The following is a 19,139-nucleotide window of genomic DNA, read 5'->3' on the forward strand; positions in this document are numbered from 1 at the left end:
CCTCTGCTGGCGAAAAGTAATTATTATTATTATTAGCGAATGCGAGTCCGGGTCTAAGCAGAACTGCAGATCAAATTGCCTAAAGCCCACTGGACTTTTCCCACATAGTGAGGATCTCACGGCTTCTTACCGACAAGAGAAAATGACGACGTGCTGAAGAGTGCACATGAAAGAGGAATAAATTCACATTCCACAGTTATTAATAACTTATGCCTACATCTTAAGATTTTTTCTACAATGGGACCACAAGCACAACAGCACACATGTATGTACATTGCAAAGGAAAACATTTCTGATCTGAACAGCACAGAAGAGTACTGAGAAATTGACAGATTGGCTCAGCCAATCGCATTGTTCCATATAAAGATGAACCGCCCAAAATAATACGACTTTTGCCTCTCACATTTCGTCGTAATAGGCTACTTATCACACAAAGACAACAATTGTGTGAGGTAAAATAGCAAATATGCAAAGTGAAACAGCGAATGGTGAAACACCATTTTTTTGTTATGTGTGAGGTAAATTTAGTGAATGTGAGATCATTTTTGTGTACGTGAAAGGACGTTTATAATATGACTTAAACGGCACCTCCTGTACAATCGTGTATTGAGATTGGATATATCCATTTCTCTACCCATCACTGCCTTTGATCAGTGATCTCTGTTGTCATCCTCCATATGATCTCTCATTCTCCGTCTCTTCAGATCCATTAACTCAGGTCTCCTTGGATGAGCTGATGGCCTGCGGTGCTCATGTATCTGTGCCCAAGATCATTATCCACATGAGAAGCTCCTGGTCTCAGGATGGCAAGGACATAGAGTTTTACCTGATAACCCTACTTAAAGTGTGTGGACATCTATGGATATACATATTTCAGCAATATGCTTTTTTTTTTTTTCAGAAAAAAAAAAAAAAAAAACACCAGGCTTTTTAGGCTTAACATTACCCAAGGGCACAGGTTTGGTTTCAACGTTTGTGGGGACTCAATAAGCCTGCCCCACCGCCCACCACAAACACATACACTATACTACCGTAATACCCTTGACATTACGTAATTTTGTCACAAATAATTAAAAAAAAACTGCAAAAACAGTCAGCCACCAGGGGCAGTATTAAGAAACACAGTTATAGGAAATGGAAGGAAGGTTGGATGTATTTGGATGTCTTTAACAAACTAATAATGACCTTAAATGTTTATGTCAAGAAGCCATGTGTTTAGGTAAAATCATCAGTTATGCAATTTTGCATTAACTGGATGTAAATCTTACTTAAATCAAGATTTCGACATGGTTACACTGACTTCCCGGGCAGTCTGAACAGCAATAACACATCAGTCATGCAGCTGACTGATGTGTCAACATAAGAAAATTACTTGAGAATTTTTCAAAACCTGTGCTGCAAAATCACAAGTCAGTAGTCATGCGATGCTGTCCAAAGTAAGCAGTACTTGAATTCATTAAGATTTTACTTTAAAATATGCTATTGGAGTTTTTGATTTTATACAATAATTTTTCTTTGTTCTTCCATTTTAATTAATTTCAAATTTGTTTTTTCCACAGCAAGATAAGGAGCCAATATGCCATGTTTATAAATGTAGGAAAAAATTACACACAACTAAACATAAAGCACAGTAATGGTTATATTACACATTTGCTTTCTCACTGGCTTTTTTCATCTATATAAGATACAATTGAAAAATTTGTATTATTGCAAAAGTACTATTTGACTTTTTACAGGCTGACAACTAGCCTGAGCTGTTAATGTCACACATGCAATATCTTCACCTAATTAACTAGCCAACTAAATTAATAAAAATCTAGCTGGTTTATAAATATATAATGTATAACCTACATACATTATTGAATGTTATTAATTTATATAACTATCATATTTACAATTTCATAGTTTGATGGACACGAAGGCTCAACTGAGTGGAATCAAAACAAAAATGAGGGCTCTGTCGCTATAATCTTGTCGTCTTCATCATTTTTTAACTCAATGTGGGCAAAACTCCTCTGATAACAATGCAAGGAAAACGCCAGTTTTGTTGTCAGAACCTCTGAAACTCCTCACATGTGAAACAGCCTTTTAAAAAATGGCTGAATGGCAGCATGATGTAAGAGGTCTAGGTGGTGTTGTGGGGAGCAAACATCTCATGAACTTTGTTGTTTTGGAAGTCTGGCCCCAATGGTTAGAAAACATGTTTTTTATTTTTTTATTGGACACAGATGTCCACCAGTATCTCAGATAGAGAAAAGTCATGGCCTACATCAGTCTTGTGGGCTGTAGTCTGTCCTTAATGTTCATGCTTGTGACTCTCATCGTATTCTACAGATATAGGTATAGAGAGTGCTGAGTGAAATACCACCCATGAAATCTTCCTCTCCGCCTTGTACCTCTCTACCCCCATCTCCCAATCTTCCAGCAGTGAGTTAGTGGCAAACCTGTTAGACTCCAATCCCTGTTTGTACATGGCTGTCCTGCTGCACTACTCTCTCTCAGCCACCTTCAGCTGGATGGTCACTGAGAGCTTTCACTTGTGCCTGCTGCTGATTCATGTCTTCAGCACCTACATCAAGTGAAACCTCCTCGAGCTGAGCCTCATGGGCTGGCGTGAGGCTTTCAGTGAATTTCATCTCTTGACTTACTTTTTCAAACTATTTCATTCTTTATTGTGATGCTTCTTACATCTCTAATGTATTACTGGGCCATTTGTAGACCATAATTGGTTGTTATCATTGCTAACCTTGCATGAGATATGACCTACTGTTAATGAAATTATGACAGGTTTGATGGACATTCTTTTCTTCTACATGAGACAAACAATGTAGTATCACCTCCTTCCACATACCCTACATTTTGTCTTTGTCTGACTTACTGTATGTACTGGAGTTTGCAGCTTGTTGGTCAAGCACAGGTTCTTTGTAAAATGGCAGCATGGATCTTACTGGGTGAAGCTATCGGTTTCCATGACACATTTGTTTAGGTCTTGTGAGAGGTTCTCCTTTGTGCCCATTACGGGAATCAGTAGCTGGCATCATCGAGAAAGAGGCGTATCAGCTTGTGAGGCTTCCCATTACAAACAGTGCAATGGTTCTCTACATCTACACTTTCTCTGGACTATTACAAAAACAACATTTTTCTGGAATAATTTGGATGCTATCTTTTCCGATACTGAGTACTCAGATCTTCAGCCTCAGGAAGTATGGGAGCGCTGGAGCACACCCAGTGCCTTCTGGTGAAAAGGGAGTCAGTGCCTTACCGTCAGTAACTGGTTATGCCAGTTCAAGAAGTGATGACTGTAACCAAATAACTCCTGTCATACCTGTAAATCAGTTTTTTTAAGGCACCCTGGAGGAATTATTCTGAGATGTTCCACGCTGAACTGCTTCAACTCAAATCATGTTTGTAGGTTCTAGTACAGGGCCCTCAGTTTAAGTGTTACCCTAACATCTTGCTGTGCTTTGAATTTGGACTCCTAGCATTCTGGAGTGCTATACTGATGAGGCAGAATGGCAGAGATACTCTTCTTTCTCCTTTTTAATTTGACATAATCACATCATTTATTTTGGCTACTCTGTTTTCCTTAATTTGCATGGTATTAGGTGTTATAAGCGACCTAGAGATCATTTAAAGTATACGGAATGATGTGTGTAGGCTGTATGCAAATGCTATGGCATTTAGTTGAAGGGATTTAAGCATCCATGGATTTTGGTATCCATGGGGGGGGGGGGGGGGATCAGGACACAACCTGCTCCTAGCTGTGCCCTACCTATCCTGCATCCTGAACTCCCTGCACAGTCAGTATGTCTATGTAGTCTGTATACTTTAAGTTTGCTAGGGCTTCTGCTACATAGGGGTAAGAAATGCGGACAGCGCAGTCTTATTGTCACATGTGATGCACCGCATCTAAAGAGCCTCAGAGGACCTCATATCAGTGCAGCAAAAGTGCTGCAGAGGATGATAACACCATTATGAAACATGTCAGAACTGATCTTTCCATTATATGAAGAAATGTGCACAAAGGAGAAATTTAAGGTTATGGTGTCAGATACAGACTTCAAAAAAATTTGGGCAAAAATATTTCAATAAAGATGTCAAAAACAACCCCACAGCTATAGTGAAGGATCTGCCAGTCCTGCTTGCCATCTATAATTTCCATGTTGACACCCCTAATGTGAGATTAATATGACATCTTGTAGGTGCATTCTGGCCTGCCGATCTTAATCACTTACATTAAGGGCCTTCCTCAAGGGCTGAATGGTGAAGGAAAAAAAAAAATCACTGTACTGTGGCATTTAAATTGACAACCTTCTGATCACAGCACCATAAGCCTTGTCCATGCAAATCCTAACCACCGGACAAAAGCATCTGCCTTGTTATACATCTCAAGGATATATCTTCAGCCATATTTGACATCCACGACAGTGTAAGGTTTAAAATAAAACTTTATTTAAAGTTCTAGAATAAATTATACAAAACAGCTGTTTGAACATTATAGATATTGCTGGATGTGACTTTTCCCCACAACTTTTTAATCCCTACACTGAACACCAGACCACGAGCATCTGCCCAGTAACCAACACAAGCATTACAAACCATTACCTGTGTTTCCAGAGGAACAACGGATGAAAAAAAGACTTGTGTTTACAAACACTAAACTACATATCAATAAAACTGTAAACATTATAATTTTAGGAAAGTCAGTGAAGGCATCTTTTGGCAGAGGTGCCCGGCACTGTAAAATGCAAACTGGGAATGGATGTTCAGCCTCTTTAGGGTTCAAGAAGTTAATTGCTCACAGTGGCTGACATTGAGCAGTGCTGTTCATGTCACTGCATGCAGTGAGCTTGCTCGACCTTCCAGAGAGCAGTATGTGGTACTTACACGATTTTTCTTTTTGGCTAAAAACAAGACAATACAGAAAAATCGAATTGCATTATACCAGCATCGCTGATGAATCTTCCTGCATAGATGGGCATGGACACAAAGAGCTGCTTTGGGTGGAGCCAGAACACCTTCTATGTCATTCCACAAGCTTCCCCAAAATGAAAAGAAACCTCTACCTGCCCAAAGATTCCCCCTGCTTGCGAAAGCCAGTGTCAGTTATGTTCTTTGGGCTGCCATACTTAGGGAGATTAAAAAGTCTGAGATAGTAAAAGCTGAAAAATATATTTTTAAGAGGTATACACTGGTGTTACAGTATCGAAGAACATTTGATAACATGTCAGGTCTATCACCGAAGCAGAAAATACAGTGGTACCTCGGTATTCGTCCTTAATCCCATTCCACATCCTTGGACTTAAACCAAACAGGGCGCATACCAAAGGAATTTTTCCCATAAGAAATAAAGTGAAAATGATTAATCCGTTCCCATGAAAAAAAATCAGATTGTTATTGGTATATTATACATTGATGGGGTTGTATAAAAGAATTTAAACACTGCTTAATACTAAAATACAAAAGCACTTAGATGAAATAAATGAAAAGAGTTATAGCGCGAGTTGTTCACTGAATGGTAGCAACTGGCGTACTGACGCTGATGGGCAGTCATGGCTTTGTCTCGAGAGGTAAACAAGGGTAGTGCGCGGTGTCCTGACTGATTTTGACCCATACAAGTTGTAGCACGCGAGTCGTATTCCAAACAAAGGTCGATTACAAGCAAAATTTTTTGCGTCCAAACAGGACATATACCAAGTTGGACTTATTCCAAAGCGGACGTATACCGAGGTACCACTGTAATCCGCAACACAGTGACCCCTGGTGGCAGTTGGTGCATTAGCCAGCACCATAGGCCACACGTACATACTGTTTGTGGTTCCCCAAAGCCGAGCACCGACCAGCGGCACCCAACAACACTGCATGTCACTGGAACAAACCCCGAAGGTGAAGCTGCGTGAAGCCAGCCACTGCTGAACATGGTGATCTGACCATCTCCTGCTAAGGCATGAAGTCCTGAAACGTTCAAAGACCTTTGGAGAAGTCGATGCGTAGGATAATGAGGAGACATTTCTCAGTCTGCAGGCACTGCCACCAGTGTGACGAACTGAAAGCTACAAAGGTTACTGGATCCCCAAGGTGAGTGTACAGCGTGCTTGGCAGAGCGCAGGCCTAGTCCACCTTGTCCATCTCTGTGAGCACACAGCAGCAGGTGAACTGCGTGAAGTATGTGAGGGAACCTGTCCGGGAACAGGGGTCGGGGAGCACAGGCAGGCATCTGGATGACACACCCACCAAAGTCCAAATATCCAACATAAAACATGCTACACTGCCTGGTTTCTTGAATTTTATTGATCGTCTCAGCAAAAATATCGCACATTAACTATTCTGCCATAGCTCTTTTACAGTGAACTTTTGTAGACTTTTGTGTTTCACAATTTCCATACAGACAAACCAGAGATTTAAGTGAGTGACCTTGAGTAAAGCTAGATGATGCTAGAAACAGTTTGGGAAGAGGTAGGCAGTGAAGGGGGCTACTTACGGAGCAGTTTTTTGATGACGGGTGGCCTTTTGGACTCTGGTAAATAGATGCCGAGTACGTAGACGGGCACCCCGGAGAGGGCGATGGCAATTCCGATGAGAGAGTTAATGGTGTCACTGTAGAGGGGCACGGCCACCAAGAACACAGTACAGAAGCAGAATACAATGGGGTAGAACAGAGACAACTGCAGAAACACAGACACAAGGGGTGACCATACACACGAGAGGAGGAAAGGATTGGGAGGAGAGAGCAAATGGAAAGTTTATTAAATGCAAAAAAACCAAGGTATAAAAACTGGTTTGCTTTTGTTGTCCTTTTACTCTCACCTTGAGAGGTCTGGGCCTGTCCGGTTCCTTCCAGCGCAGGTAGATCTGCCCAGCAATGGACAGACCCACGAAGAACCAGTAGCTGAAGCTATAATAGTTGATTAACTGGAAGACGTCTTCCACGGCCAGGTAGATCAACGCCATGGCACACTGTACGCAAGGTTGCAGATCATCAATCTTACCAGCAGGGGGCAACCAAATATTGAAACATTTTCCTTTATATTGAAATTAATGAATTGTTTCAGTAGTCACTTTTTTTGTTTCCTGCCTCCAAATCTGTGTGTACAGTTTTACATGTTCTCTGAGTATTAATACTGCATTAGTGCTTATAGAATATGTTTGGGAATTGTGAATGGCAATTTTCATAATGAATGGCAAATTCCATCTTGTAACAGGAGAAATTAAAAAGTACAGCAACATACATTTTATATTGATGAAATGTATTTAATCTACATGTGAAAGGCTTCGCTATACCAGTTTCCCCAGAGATAAAGCATGACAGCACCCAGGCCTTACGTTGAAGAGGAGAGCAGGGATGGGAGTGTATCTCTGCACGTGAATCATCGAGAGGGCGTGCGGAAGGTGGCCTTCGCGAGAGCCCACGAAGAAAAGTCTGTCATTGGGGAGACAGAGGGCAGTTGGAGGAAAGATGGTAATGTCACATTATCACAGAGTTTAACAAAACTCAGCATGCTGATTTGGTCATACGAGTCACCCATGGAACTGAAATCACATGTGTCTTGAATAATTAAGGCAGGTTTAAGCTAATAAAGTGTGGAGAGAAATGCCAGCTCTGTATTTTGTGTAAACACTACAGCTGCCATCACATGGTTTCATATCATTAATGGGTCCTTTACACAGCAGCCATTTTGATGTCATTCGTGACACCTGGGCTTGCCATACTATTTCAGGCCCATTAGTTACAGTATATGAAGACATGTGATGCCACATACAAGCCATGATATGTTCATGATATGTTTAATCATGGTCATTTTTCATTTTGGGGATAACATAGTATCACGCAAAATAGAGAGCTGGTGAAGAGCTTCAAAATGATATGAGAACCATTTTTGTGCAACTTGTATTAAGGGAGCCAGTCAAAATCATTGGGGTTTGGGGGGACCACAAGCTCACACTTTGTTAGCTTAAATGTCCCTTAATATTCACCCTAGACATGTGCAATTTCTGTTCCGTGGGTCACTCATATGACCAAACCAGCGTGACAAGTTCCGTTAAAATCTGTCACAATAATGTCCCAAAGTGTAATGATGTGACAGGGAAATACCTGAGTTCTGTTAATAGCCTCAAACCTGCTTACATGGGCTCAAGGCCAAACGCAAAGGGCACCAAGGCCAACCCCATGTGACAAAAATATATCATATTAAGAACAGGCCAACCCCCCCTTCACAAAAATGGAAAAGGTTATGATTTCAGAAGGAAGACCCTGGTCACAGCAGATATTATAAAGTGCATCCAGATGGCAACAAATAAAAAAATGAAAATTATCAGGCATAGAGCATATTAGAGGTGCAATTAATGAATGTTTGTCATACAAACCAAGGCAATCTTTAACAATAAAGATTTTGGGGTTGGCCTGAAGAATGTAAGAAGTGATTAGTGAGTAGAACAGAACACAGTTTGGGAAGCCCTACCTCCCTCACACTGTGACACAACATGTTTGTGGCATTAACATGAAGTAATACAGGAAGTATGTGTCTGCACAGCCCGCAGACACCCGGAGCCGGGATGAGTAAATGATAGAGATGACGGGACAGCTGACAGCCAAGGGCGAGGTGACAAAGCCGTAACGGGGAATCCAGAGCCAGGACTTTGACACGGGATGCTTGCTCACCTGGAGGCGGCGATGATGGAAGCGTTGAGACCGCCGTAGCAGGAGAGAGCCACAGCTATGGGTATGGTCCAGCTCATCACGCCCAACGTGTGGTCAGCAAACGTCTGCACAGAGATACAGAGACGTGGTGTTTACATTTAAACACAGGCACTGCTGACTCCTGGATACTCACGTATACCAAAGTGTTTTAAAATTGCTTTTAAAAGCAAATCTATATCTAATGACAAAAGATCAGGCACCATTCATGTTCATGTAATGAGAGACAAACCACAGAAAAAGTTTTTTGTGTGCCATTCGGTTCATGGCAGATGCATGAAAATATCATAATTAATGTGTATTTAGCACACATTGTTGTCCAAGGTGATGCAGAGCAGACCAGATAACCAGGAGGAGTTAGAATTAAAAACCTTACTCAAGGACCCAACTGTGATGTTATTGAAGTGACTGCATGATTCGAACCCACAACCTTCCGTACACAGGCAAAGATCCCTATCCCACTGAGCAACCCTCCTATAAAAGGTAGAACTCATCCATGTGACCTCACACTTACCACAGCAACAGCATCACTCGCAAGAATAGCCCCCATGTCCAGTACAGCGTAGTAAGCCACGTTGGTGAGGATGTAGATCACCGTAACGACTGGCATGGAGATGGCGATTGACAAAGGCAGATTTCTGTAAAGACACAACAGATCCAGTCCCATCAAGATCAAGAACCTCTCACATCAAACAGGAAACAATTCCTGGAAACTGTCCTTAAATGTCTCTTTTTAAATGTAACATTACTCTGGTATGCCAGTAAAAGACACTTATTTGATTCTTTGTTGAGTGAATTTGGGGCAACCGTGCTAGGAAGGGCGCTATATAGAAATAAAATGTGTGGAAAATTAGCAAATGCCGGGGATGTTCTTCGGTTTCGGCATGTCTTCCGTTTCTCTGGGGAAGGGCACATATGAACCTTACTGCCCTTCACCAAGAAATGTCCCTTTTTTTTTGCAAAATGGCCAGACAAAACATGTTTAACAAAAATAAAACAAAAGAAATTAAACAAAAAACATATCCCGCAACTTAACTATGTGCAATGTCACAAAATAGGTAGGTCTAAGTGACGGTTCACTGAAGACAAGGCCAAACTAGAGGACTGACAATGAGAGGAGTACACAGCTCTGGTGACAAATAGACTGACCATAATACAGTCATTTCTGTCCATCCCTTTTTAGGGAAAAAGTCCCCTACAATTCTGGAAATTCAGGGCAATAAGAGTGCTGTATCATATGAGAGTCATAGATTTATGTTCCTGCAGAGTTATGCGCTATAAACAAGTTAAACTTGTTAATTGTATGCTTCAATAACCTCTGCATTGAAATCTTTTCTTAATTAAAGGCATTTCCTAATTGCCAATTCTGCTCAGTTGACATCACCACGTTCAAGTTGTTTTTCTCTACACTGTGAGTCATTACGCTTCATGAGATTGTGTTCTGGTTCGACTGGAGGAACATCCAGAGGGCAAACAACAGCCACATCAATGCTACCCATGAAGTTGCCTAATGATTTAATCACAGGCAATTAAGAGTCTGGGACCTCAGCTCAGGATGACCGCGCTTACTGCCAAAGAACTTGAAGAACTGGTAATGGGCAATCTGCAAGTCATTTAAGGTTGCTTAAAGACCACTGAGCTCCGTAACCAATCAAACTGAAAGAAGAAACACCAAAGAAAGGCAGCAATGCTTGAACATTACATTCTGGAAAGAGTAACACGATATCAACCTCTCCGGGTTTTTTATCTCCTCTGTGACAAAGTTGAGCGTGTCCCAGCCGGAGTAGGAGAAAAGTGCAGAGTAGAGGCCCAGGGCAATGTCACCAGGTTTCCAGGACGAGCCTTGAAAGGAATCCTCAAAATTTATGGTGTGTCCTATGTGCAAACACAAATACATATATGAGCATGTGAGAAGAAAAACATATTACATTAGCACAAAAAAAAAACCATAACGTGATAAATAACAGCTCACTGCTAAACATAAGCAAAAGCAGAAATGGACGTGGGTTGCAACAGGGGTGGAAAAGAGGGACAAACACACTTCAAAGCAACCGGGAAGAATGAAGCAGTCGCTCACTTTGACAGAGTTTCACGATGCCAGTGATGATGATGACTATCAGGGCTATGACCTTGGCGTAGGTGAAGATGTCCTGGACGCGAGTGCCCCACTTCACGTAAGCCGAGTTTATGAACGTCAAAAAGCCTACGAGATTGGGAGGGAGAACACACTGAGAATCTGAGAGCGGTGCTTCCACCAGATAACTTCCCAAATTTCCACCACCACACCCAAATGAAACATACCAAAAGTACATTGATCTGGCAAAAAAACAATTATGGTATATACTTCTTAATAAAACCCAGGATATAAATGCTAAAATGTCTGTGGACCGCATAACTGAGTATAGTATAGCACACATTATAGGCTAACCTCCAGGACAGCAAATTACAGGAAAACAAATGGAAAAGTTCTTAGTAATTTGCACTGGTTATTTTGTTAGCATTAAATCACTGGATGAACTTAATAATAGTCCAATCAGACTTGGAGAAGAGCTTAAATTTTTTTTAGATTAGCTGTAAACTGCTACTTGCAAATGCATCCAGGTTCCTGATCCCAGAGAGACTCACAGATACAAGCAGCAGCGATGAGACGGGAAGCAGCGTAAGGCGGATCACAGCTGGGAAAGAGCGGCTGGATGAGGTAGTTGGCAAACGTGATGGCGATGATAGCCTGGCTGGTCGGCTCGATGATCAACAGAGACGTCCACAGGCGGATGAAGGCGATGAAGCCGCCGAAGGACTCCAAGATGTAGGCATAGCTGGCACCCGACTTGGTGATGGTGGTGCCAAGTTCAGCATAGCAAAGTGCTCCAACCACTGAGAATATTCCTCCGATGGCCCAGAGGACTAGCGACAGGCCGAAGGAGGCACTGTAGATGAGTACGCCCTTGGGGGAGACGAAGATGCCCGAGCCAATCATGTTTCCCACGATTAGGCTGATGCCATTGAGAAGCGAGATCTCCTTCTTCAACTGCATCCCTTCTTTCACCGGCTCCGCAGTGCTGACTGGGAGCAACGATGGACTCCCGTTCAATGTTTCACCTGATTCAGGATATTTGCCCATCTCCACAAACCTCCAACTTCACCTGCATGAAGCAATATAGAAACAAAACAAAAAAATAAACCACAACCACCAAACTCTATCTGTGTTCTGCAAACAGCAATAGCAAACTCAAAGCACTGCTGGCTGAACCAGTAACAAGATCACGTTACTCTTTTCACTTACATTCCAACTCATGTCAATGCACTTGGAGGGAACATTCTACATGTAGCATAAAATAAGCCACAAAGATGAGGAATACTTTACTGTGAATACACAAAACACAAACACACACACTCCTGTGCTCATATCTTTGTGGGGACTGTCCATTCATTTTTATGGGAAAAACCCTAATCCCAAAACCCCCACCCAGTCCTAACCTTAACCATAAGTAACCAAATAAAATACAAGTCTTTGGGCATTTTTAGTTTTTTGATTGCAGTCACAGATTTTTATTTTAAAAACATCAAAATAACAGGTTTTATCACATTATGGGGACACTTGGTCCCCACAACATAATGTATACCTGGACCCCCCCCCCCTACACACACACACAGACACACAATTAAATAAACTTATATGTATTTTAAAAAACTGCTAAATATTTAAACTTTTCAGTCAAGGTTAGTATTAAGGATGTTCACCCGCCTTTAATAAAACGGCCAAATAAGTAAAATACTGAGTAAGAAATTAAGAATTTGCACATGAAATATATGTGAAATAAAAAATATGCATTTCACTAAAGACTCTAAAGACTCCATAAACACACACCACTATGCAAAAGTCTTAGGCAAATAAAATGTTTAAGACTATTCAACTGGGTAGTAAATGTATATTCACTTAGAATAAAAAAAACTGAATTTTACATTAGATCTTGCAAATTAACGCTAACACAACAAAAATAAACAATTTCTTTTGTTCTGCAAAAAGCTGCAACGCTTTGGTTCCCACACCTCTCCCCGGGGGCACATTACCCAGTCCATGCATTCATTCAATCTCTTCACCAGCTCAGTTAATTGATTAATTAACTTAATTAATTAACTAACTATGAGGATTTGATTGGCCAAACAAAGTGGGGTAGTGATTTAGTCAAGAAAACACATTGGAGTATAGCATGGTTGCTGGAAATACTGGGATGATTTTAGGACAGGTTTTGAAAGCTGACACGCTTTGACGATAAGTGTTAAACCAACATGAAGATCATTTAAACAATTTTCTTTGACTGCCTTAGATTTTTGCACAGTACTGTATATGCATGCATGTATCCATGGAATCATCCCACACACCTCAACATAAACAAGAACATTTCACCTGAACATAACATCATCAATTAGTATGTACTCAACAGTAAAAAAATGTGGAAAGACAGCTAGCTATAGTTTCTTTCCCAGTAATTATTTGCATTGCTAAATGAGTTAACCAGTATTTGTTTAAATGTGATGTCTGAAGTTACCTGAAAAGTACTCATATGTCATGTCAGATGTTAGCCTGCAATGAATGGAACTAGACTCTGGCAAGGAAAGCACTCTTTCTCAACTGATATTTGGTTCACAGAGTTGCAATTAAATCCAGATTGATTAGTAACTCAGTGTTTATCAGGATGCTTCGTATAGCTGTGTGAATACAATAACTTGAAGGGCTTGTTTGACAGGATTAACATAAACTGCGAATGAAGATAATGGGGTAGTAGATGAGACCCAGGGAAAATGTAGAAGAGATAATTAATCCCAGTCAACTGTACCAATGCGCTTGTTCACACATTAAACAGATTATGTCATCTTGGTTAATCTGGTTCATGCTTCTGTTTAACTGTTGCAGTCTCAGATGTTCTTTTGTGATTTGTTTGCGGTACTATCAAGCTTGGATGTGATCATTTCCCTGAGGAACACCCCCCCCCCCCCCCCCTCCACAGAGGAGTTATCGAGCTTGCACAAACATGTTTACTTAAAAAGTAAATTGGGGAAAAAAGGATATACCGTGACTTCATCAGGCCCAAAGGCAGTAATCTAGGGTATCAACAAATACCATCCGTGTGTTTATGTAATTTCATATCTACTTACTCTAATCGAGCAATTAATTAATTATTAATTAATTAAAATAACATTTACCTGCGTTGCCATTAGGGCACCAGTGAATTTCCGTTAATCACACTGGGACACCGGCACAGTGATCTCTCATTTTAGCATTGCCCTCATCTAAGAAAACAGCAGCAACATTGTTGAGGTGTGTATAATTATCTCTGTCGTATAACCTGCACACCACTGCAGTTACGAAAGTCAGTATTCACGTAAACCACAGAATAATGAAAGAGATTACGATATAAGAGTCGCTATAAAAGTTTCAAGAAAGCAAAAAAAGCTTCTAAATGATCCACTAAAAGATACTGTAAACCGTCCAAACTGTACGTGTATTTCTATATACAACCCGCGCAGGACTCGCCATTGCCAATTAATAGTCTTTGTGCCTGAAAAACATATTCAACACAAAAAGGAGTCCGACATTCGTGTGATTAAAAATATCGAAGTGGTACGGCAATTCTTGCGACCGATCTAGCTTAACCACATTGTATTCACGCCGTTCCTTTCAATAATAATATGCGACTACTTCGTGCGAATTTCCGCGTCATTGCCAATAAAACATAAATAAATATCTAAATTCATGACGGAAATTCAAACCACAAAAATATGTAGCAAAAAGGGACAACATATTAATAAACAGCACCGCATATACAGATTCCTTATCTACAGTATAGGGATATATACAGCAGTTTTCATCTTTTTCAGTCAATTGAGAACTTTTCCAGTATAAGCCTTGAAGATGACAGGGTAGTAGTCAGCGATATATTACCTTTTCTGAGCAGAATGGTCCAATTTCTGAAGGAAAAAACCAAGCGATTTTCTGTTTATTTACGGTTTACGGACACATCCCTGTGTCGATGTACGATGCCCGTCTACCAACGGGCTGAAGCAAAATCCTTCACACAGACGTGATATTAAAACAGTAGTAAAATATACTATAGCTACATGGATATACATATATTATATGCTCCATCAAGGAAAGTGTCGCCGCTTAAAACGCCCTTTTCTGCCCTGTCAGTTTGGCCAGATTAAGCAGTAAATACCTGATCTCAGCTGTTTGCGCCTTTGTGCCCTGTCCTCCCCGCCGATGCTGTCTCGCGTTCCCATCAGTTCGCATGTCGTACATTTACGCACTTTGCGTACATGTGGGTTTGTCACGTGACGGCAGCCGCACGCATCCTGTTCCAGTTGTTTACCATATTGCAAGGGGTTGTTCCGCACAGCTGGTTTCGTAAGTATGGAAGAAAGCGTGTTTAGGAGGTAACCCCAGTATGTTTACTACAGAATTAGCGCAAATTCTGGATTTTCCGTTCAAGAAAATGAAATCAGAGAGGGGGAAATATTACCGTTTATCACTTCAGGTTTCGACAGTCTGCTTTAGTCTCACGTTTAAAGCATCACACGCCGTGGATTTACATTCACATCTGAATGATATGCTGAACACAAAGCAACTTAATTTTGGGTGCACCCAATAGGCTGCTGCATATCATTGTCATTCCCCCCCAGACTTAAATCTCTGATGATAAAGACAATTTCCACCAAATTGGCAAGTTTATCATAAATTATACAAATGTTTACAGGTACTGAACGATTTATTACTATAATTGATTATAAGTAAATATTGCAGGATTCCGTAATGTCATTCTATGCCTAGATACAGCTCAAAATATCATTACTGATCCTTCAATAAAAATCTGTGCAGGGACAGGAAGTCAGTCCAATGCATTAATGCATAGGTAGTGTTGGAACACTTTATTCCAATTAAAAAGTTTTATTTCCCAATGTTTTGTACCTTACTGTATCCACTCTGAAGTTTATGTGCCACACATAATCTCCAATGTCAAAGCGAAATGGCCATGCCATGTCGATGGTTCAATAACTTATAGGGTATGTAACTTGTGTTCGTAGGGCAGTTGGATGGGCTTTTTCTTGGGGACAGAGGGAACCCGTCACATTAACTGCAGTCATGCTTCAGTCTGACCCACAGCAGGATTAGAGCCAGGGTTAAGATGGCTGTAGGTATACTCAAGGCCCGACTGTAGTGATTGTAGGGACTGAGAGTCTCCCCACAGAGAGCATTATTATGGCATGTGTGGTACTGCACAATATCACCGCAATCAGACAAGACTCCACCTCACATTGAGTCCTGAGCCAGAGGTAGATCATCCCCTCCACATTGCAGATCAGAGTTCTTGTCAGTTTGTCTCAGTAATTACTCACAACCTTTACAATTTGAAACAGATGACAATTTCACTGTAGTTCAATTCATGATATCTTTATTACCCACAAATAAAAATGTCACATACTAGAGATTGCGCAATTTTATTTACTTCTGGGTCATTCCAGTTTAATTAAAAAAATCCAATAAAGTTTATGTATCACCTTTTTTAATAAAATCTGGCATGTGAATTACACATACATTCCAGAGCTCAGATTTTTTTTTTGTTTTAATTTTTACTTTAATTCCCTTTGAGGTGCAGTGCCTTTTGTATACCACAGCTAAGAAGAACAGTTTATCTCATAAACTGCATTTTTACTGTGTTTGGTTATTTAAAACAGTGAAGGGCTTGAAATAACACTTCTGCATTTTATACTGAAATATGTATGCGGACTGCTTGTAAATAACCTGTTACTTGGTTCCCTTCATGAGATAAGCACCTCAAAAGTGTTTTTTTTTTTTTACAAAATGCTATATTTTAGTCTTAAAAAGGCATTTGGGGGAAGAGTAAAACCTGAACTGACAAAAAATCTCCTGAATAACAGGTAAATGTTTTGTGGTACAAATACAAACATGTACAAATGCTTCCCAGTCTGTGTTCTGATATTTTGACTATGCGATGGCTATTCCAATTCCATTCTGTTTTTCACTTTCAGTACATAATTCAATAAATCACACAAGATATTCAATATTTTATTATAAAATAGGCTTTGTGTTAATGATTTTAATGATTTTGCACAACTATACTCTAATGTAAATGTTCTAATCATGGTTTTAAGGTAGGCTAGGCTAGGTTATGATGTTTGTTAGGTTAGGTGTTAAAATACGTTTTCACTTTACAGTATTTTTTCATCTTATGATAGGTTTATCGGAACATAACCCCATCGTATCTGTATTTAATTAGAAAAATCTACGTGTTACTCCAAGCCCTTCAAGGGTTTTTTAACAGCCAAACATGATGAACATTGACCTTGAAAATAGAAAGTTAAACTTACGAAAAAGTTGATTTTGACCATATCACGAAAGAAGGCTATTTCTGAAATGTGAAGGTCATAAGAGAACACTCTTAAATACCAATATTTCCTTTGTCACCTACCGTGTGTTAGAGTGGAAAATGTATTACTTTTATCATATTAAGTATGTGTGTTAGCATTATGTAATATATATGTATCAGCCCCTGCGTCTAGTGACAGGGCAGAACAAAGTGGTCCCTAGACGCCGAGGGATGAGAGAACAGGAACTATAACTCTGGGTGGGGAATAGGCTTGTCAACATGGCCAAGGAGGCCTACCCTGGGTTGTATAGCGTTTCCTGATAAACCTTTGTCTGTAAAGGTACTAGCAGTATTAACAGTTTAAACTACGCCCCATGTAAGCCCCTCCCGCCAAGTATAAATAAAGAAGCCAAGGGACCGCCCGGTGTGACACTGAACTGAGGCGCAGATACTGTCTGTTGCATCTAAGTGAGTGGGCACCCTTGCGCAAGTAAAAGATAAGAAGTGTGCTGTCTCTTTAAGTCCTGAGTCCCAGAAGTGCATGTGTGGAGTGGCAAGCGACAGCGCTTCCTCCACATAGGTGAGGGTGAGAGGGGGTCAAAGCTACGGCGCTTTCCTCCAGCTCCCCAACACCGTGTAGGAAAGGTACTAGTTCTCAAAGGGACATTTTTGGGGAAAAAAAACATTTCTGAAGTCTGAAAGGTACATGTAATTCACATTCCAAATATAATCAAAATCGAAAAAGGTCAAGCAAAGGCCATTGTTTGAATTAAAATGAAATGACCTGGTGTGACTCCTTAACAGGTAACTAGGAAGACAACATATACATTAATCCTGAGCCTCTGAGTTTCTTATTTTCACTTATACAGAGGACATTATGAACAGGTTCATAGTGTGATCAGCAGTATTGTCAAGATGGATGGACCCTCATCATCTTGGGACAGGTCAGCCAAACTTTGTTAGAAGTAAGCAAGTGCATTTATTCAGATATCGACATTCATGATAATCAAATTATACCTCTGCAGTCCTCGCTGTATCTCTCCTCATTTGTTAAGGTCTCCTGGTCTTTTTCCTTTAATGAGTACTTTAACTGAGGTAACGCAGTCAGCGCTATCAGGCAGAATTAGCGGAGTATTCAGTCACCTATAAAAGCATGATGCTTTGTTGTGGCAGGAGGATCCGCTAGACACTGATGCCATCACTCACTGGGAAAATAATGATGATTAAAAATGCTGTTATTAAAGATATTAGCAAGGTTTTGCATACAATCTTATGATGTAACTAAAATTGTAATCATGAATATTTCCTTAAGTAACTGTAATTTAATTACACTTTTTTCTCTAGTAACTGTAACGGATTACAATTACATTTTTACATGTAACGGTGTTACGTAATTTAACTCGTTACTCCCCAACACTGAGTATAGTATAGTATTACTCCTGGGATGCCTTCAATAATAGGGCTTTTACAGGTTTGGGAAATAAAAAATAAACAGCACAGTGTACTTGTAGTGAACCATTCATGTGGATTTTTTCCATCCTTTATACTAGACATTGTTTTAGGTTGCACAGGTCTGATAAATTTGTTAATAAGATTAGAGTATAATTATCTATGAACGTGTTGATTCGGGCAGATGTTTTTTTCCACGCCCTCTGTTCCCTGCTGCAGTGTTGTCCTTTTTAAAATGAATGCATCCTTTGCATATGCAGTAGCAGGACTCTCAAGTGTCATCAAGTTTGGAGTGAGATCATGTTTGTTAGGGGCGGAGCGTGTGTCTCACGGCCAAAGCGTGACACTTCAGACCCCTGCCTACCGCATTCCTCGGGTCTTGCTCTGTCGCTCCCACTCTGTCTGCACCCCATGTGTGCGCGCATCCATGTGATAATGTACTTGCAGCGGGATCACAAGTAATAAATCTGATAACTCTGTCCAACTCGATCGGCACGGCAATGAACTCGGCGGAGAACTCCGCTCCGTACGCCTGCGCCTCGTCCATTAATTCTGTATAACGGGACCCCTTGGTGAGCGCTGCCCCTTACATCCTAGCGTGAGAAGCA

The 19,139-nt window shown here is 40.5% G+C and overlaps 1 protein-coding gene across 1 annotated transcript; it reads right to left on the minus strand.

Annotated features, from left to right (window-relative positions):
- Positions 1-4,430: 4,430 nt before the first annotated feature.
- slc7a6 (solute carrier family 7 member 6) lies at positions 4,431-11,835 on the minus strand. The gene is made up of 9 exons (XM_023827369.2): positions 11,321-11,835; positions 10,773-10,898; positions 10,426-10,570; positions 9,210-9,333; positions 8,660-8,763; positions 7,324-7,420; positions 6,808-6,957; positions 6,482-6,665; positions 4,431-6,179 (listed from the first exon to the last, which is right to left on the minus strand). Exons 1-9 carry the CDS (start codon positions 11,814-11,816, stop codon positions 6,112-6,114), a joined length of 1,494 nt encoding a protein of 497 aa, XP_023683137.1. The 5' UTR covers positions 11,817-11,835; the 3' UTR covers positions 4,431-6,111.
- Positions 11,836-19,139: the final 7,304 nt, after the last annotated feature.

The sequence above is a fragment of the Paramormyrops kingsleyae genome, chromosome 13, assembly GCF_048594095.1.
Source record: "Paramormyrops kingsleyae isolate MSU_618 chromosome 13, PKINGS_0.4, whole genome shotgun sequence".
Classification (NCBI taxonomy): Eukaryota; Metazoa; Chordata; class Actinopteri; order Osteoglossiformes; family Mormyridae; genus Paramormyrops; species Paramormyrops kingsleyae.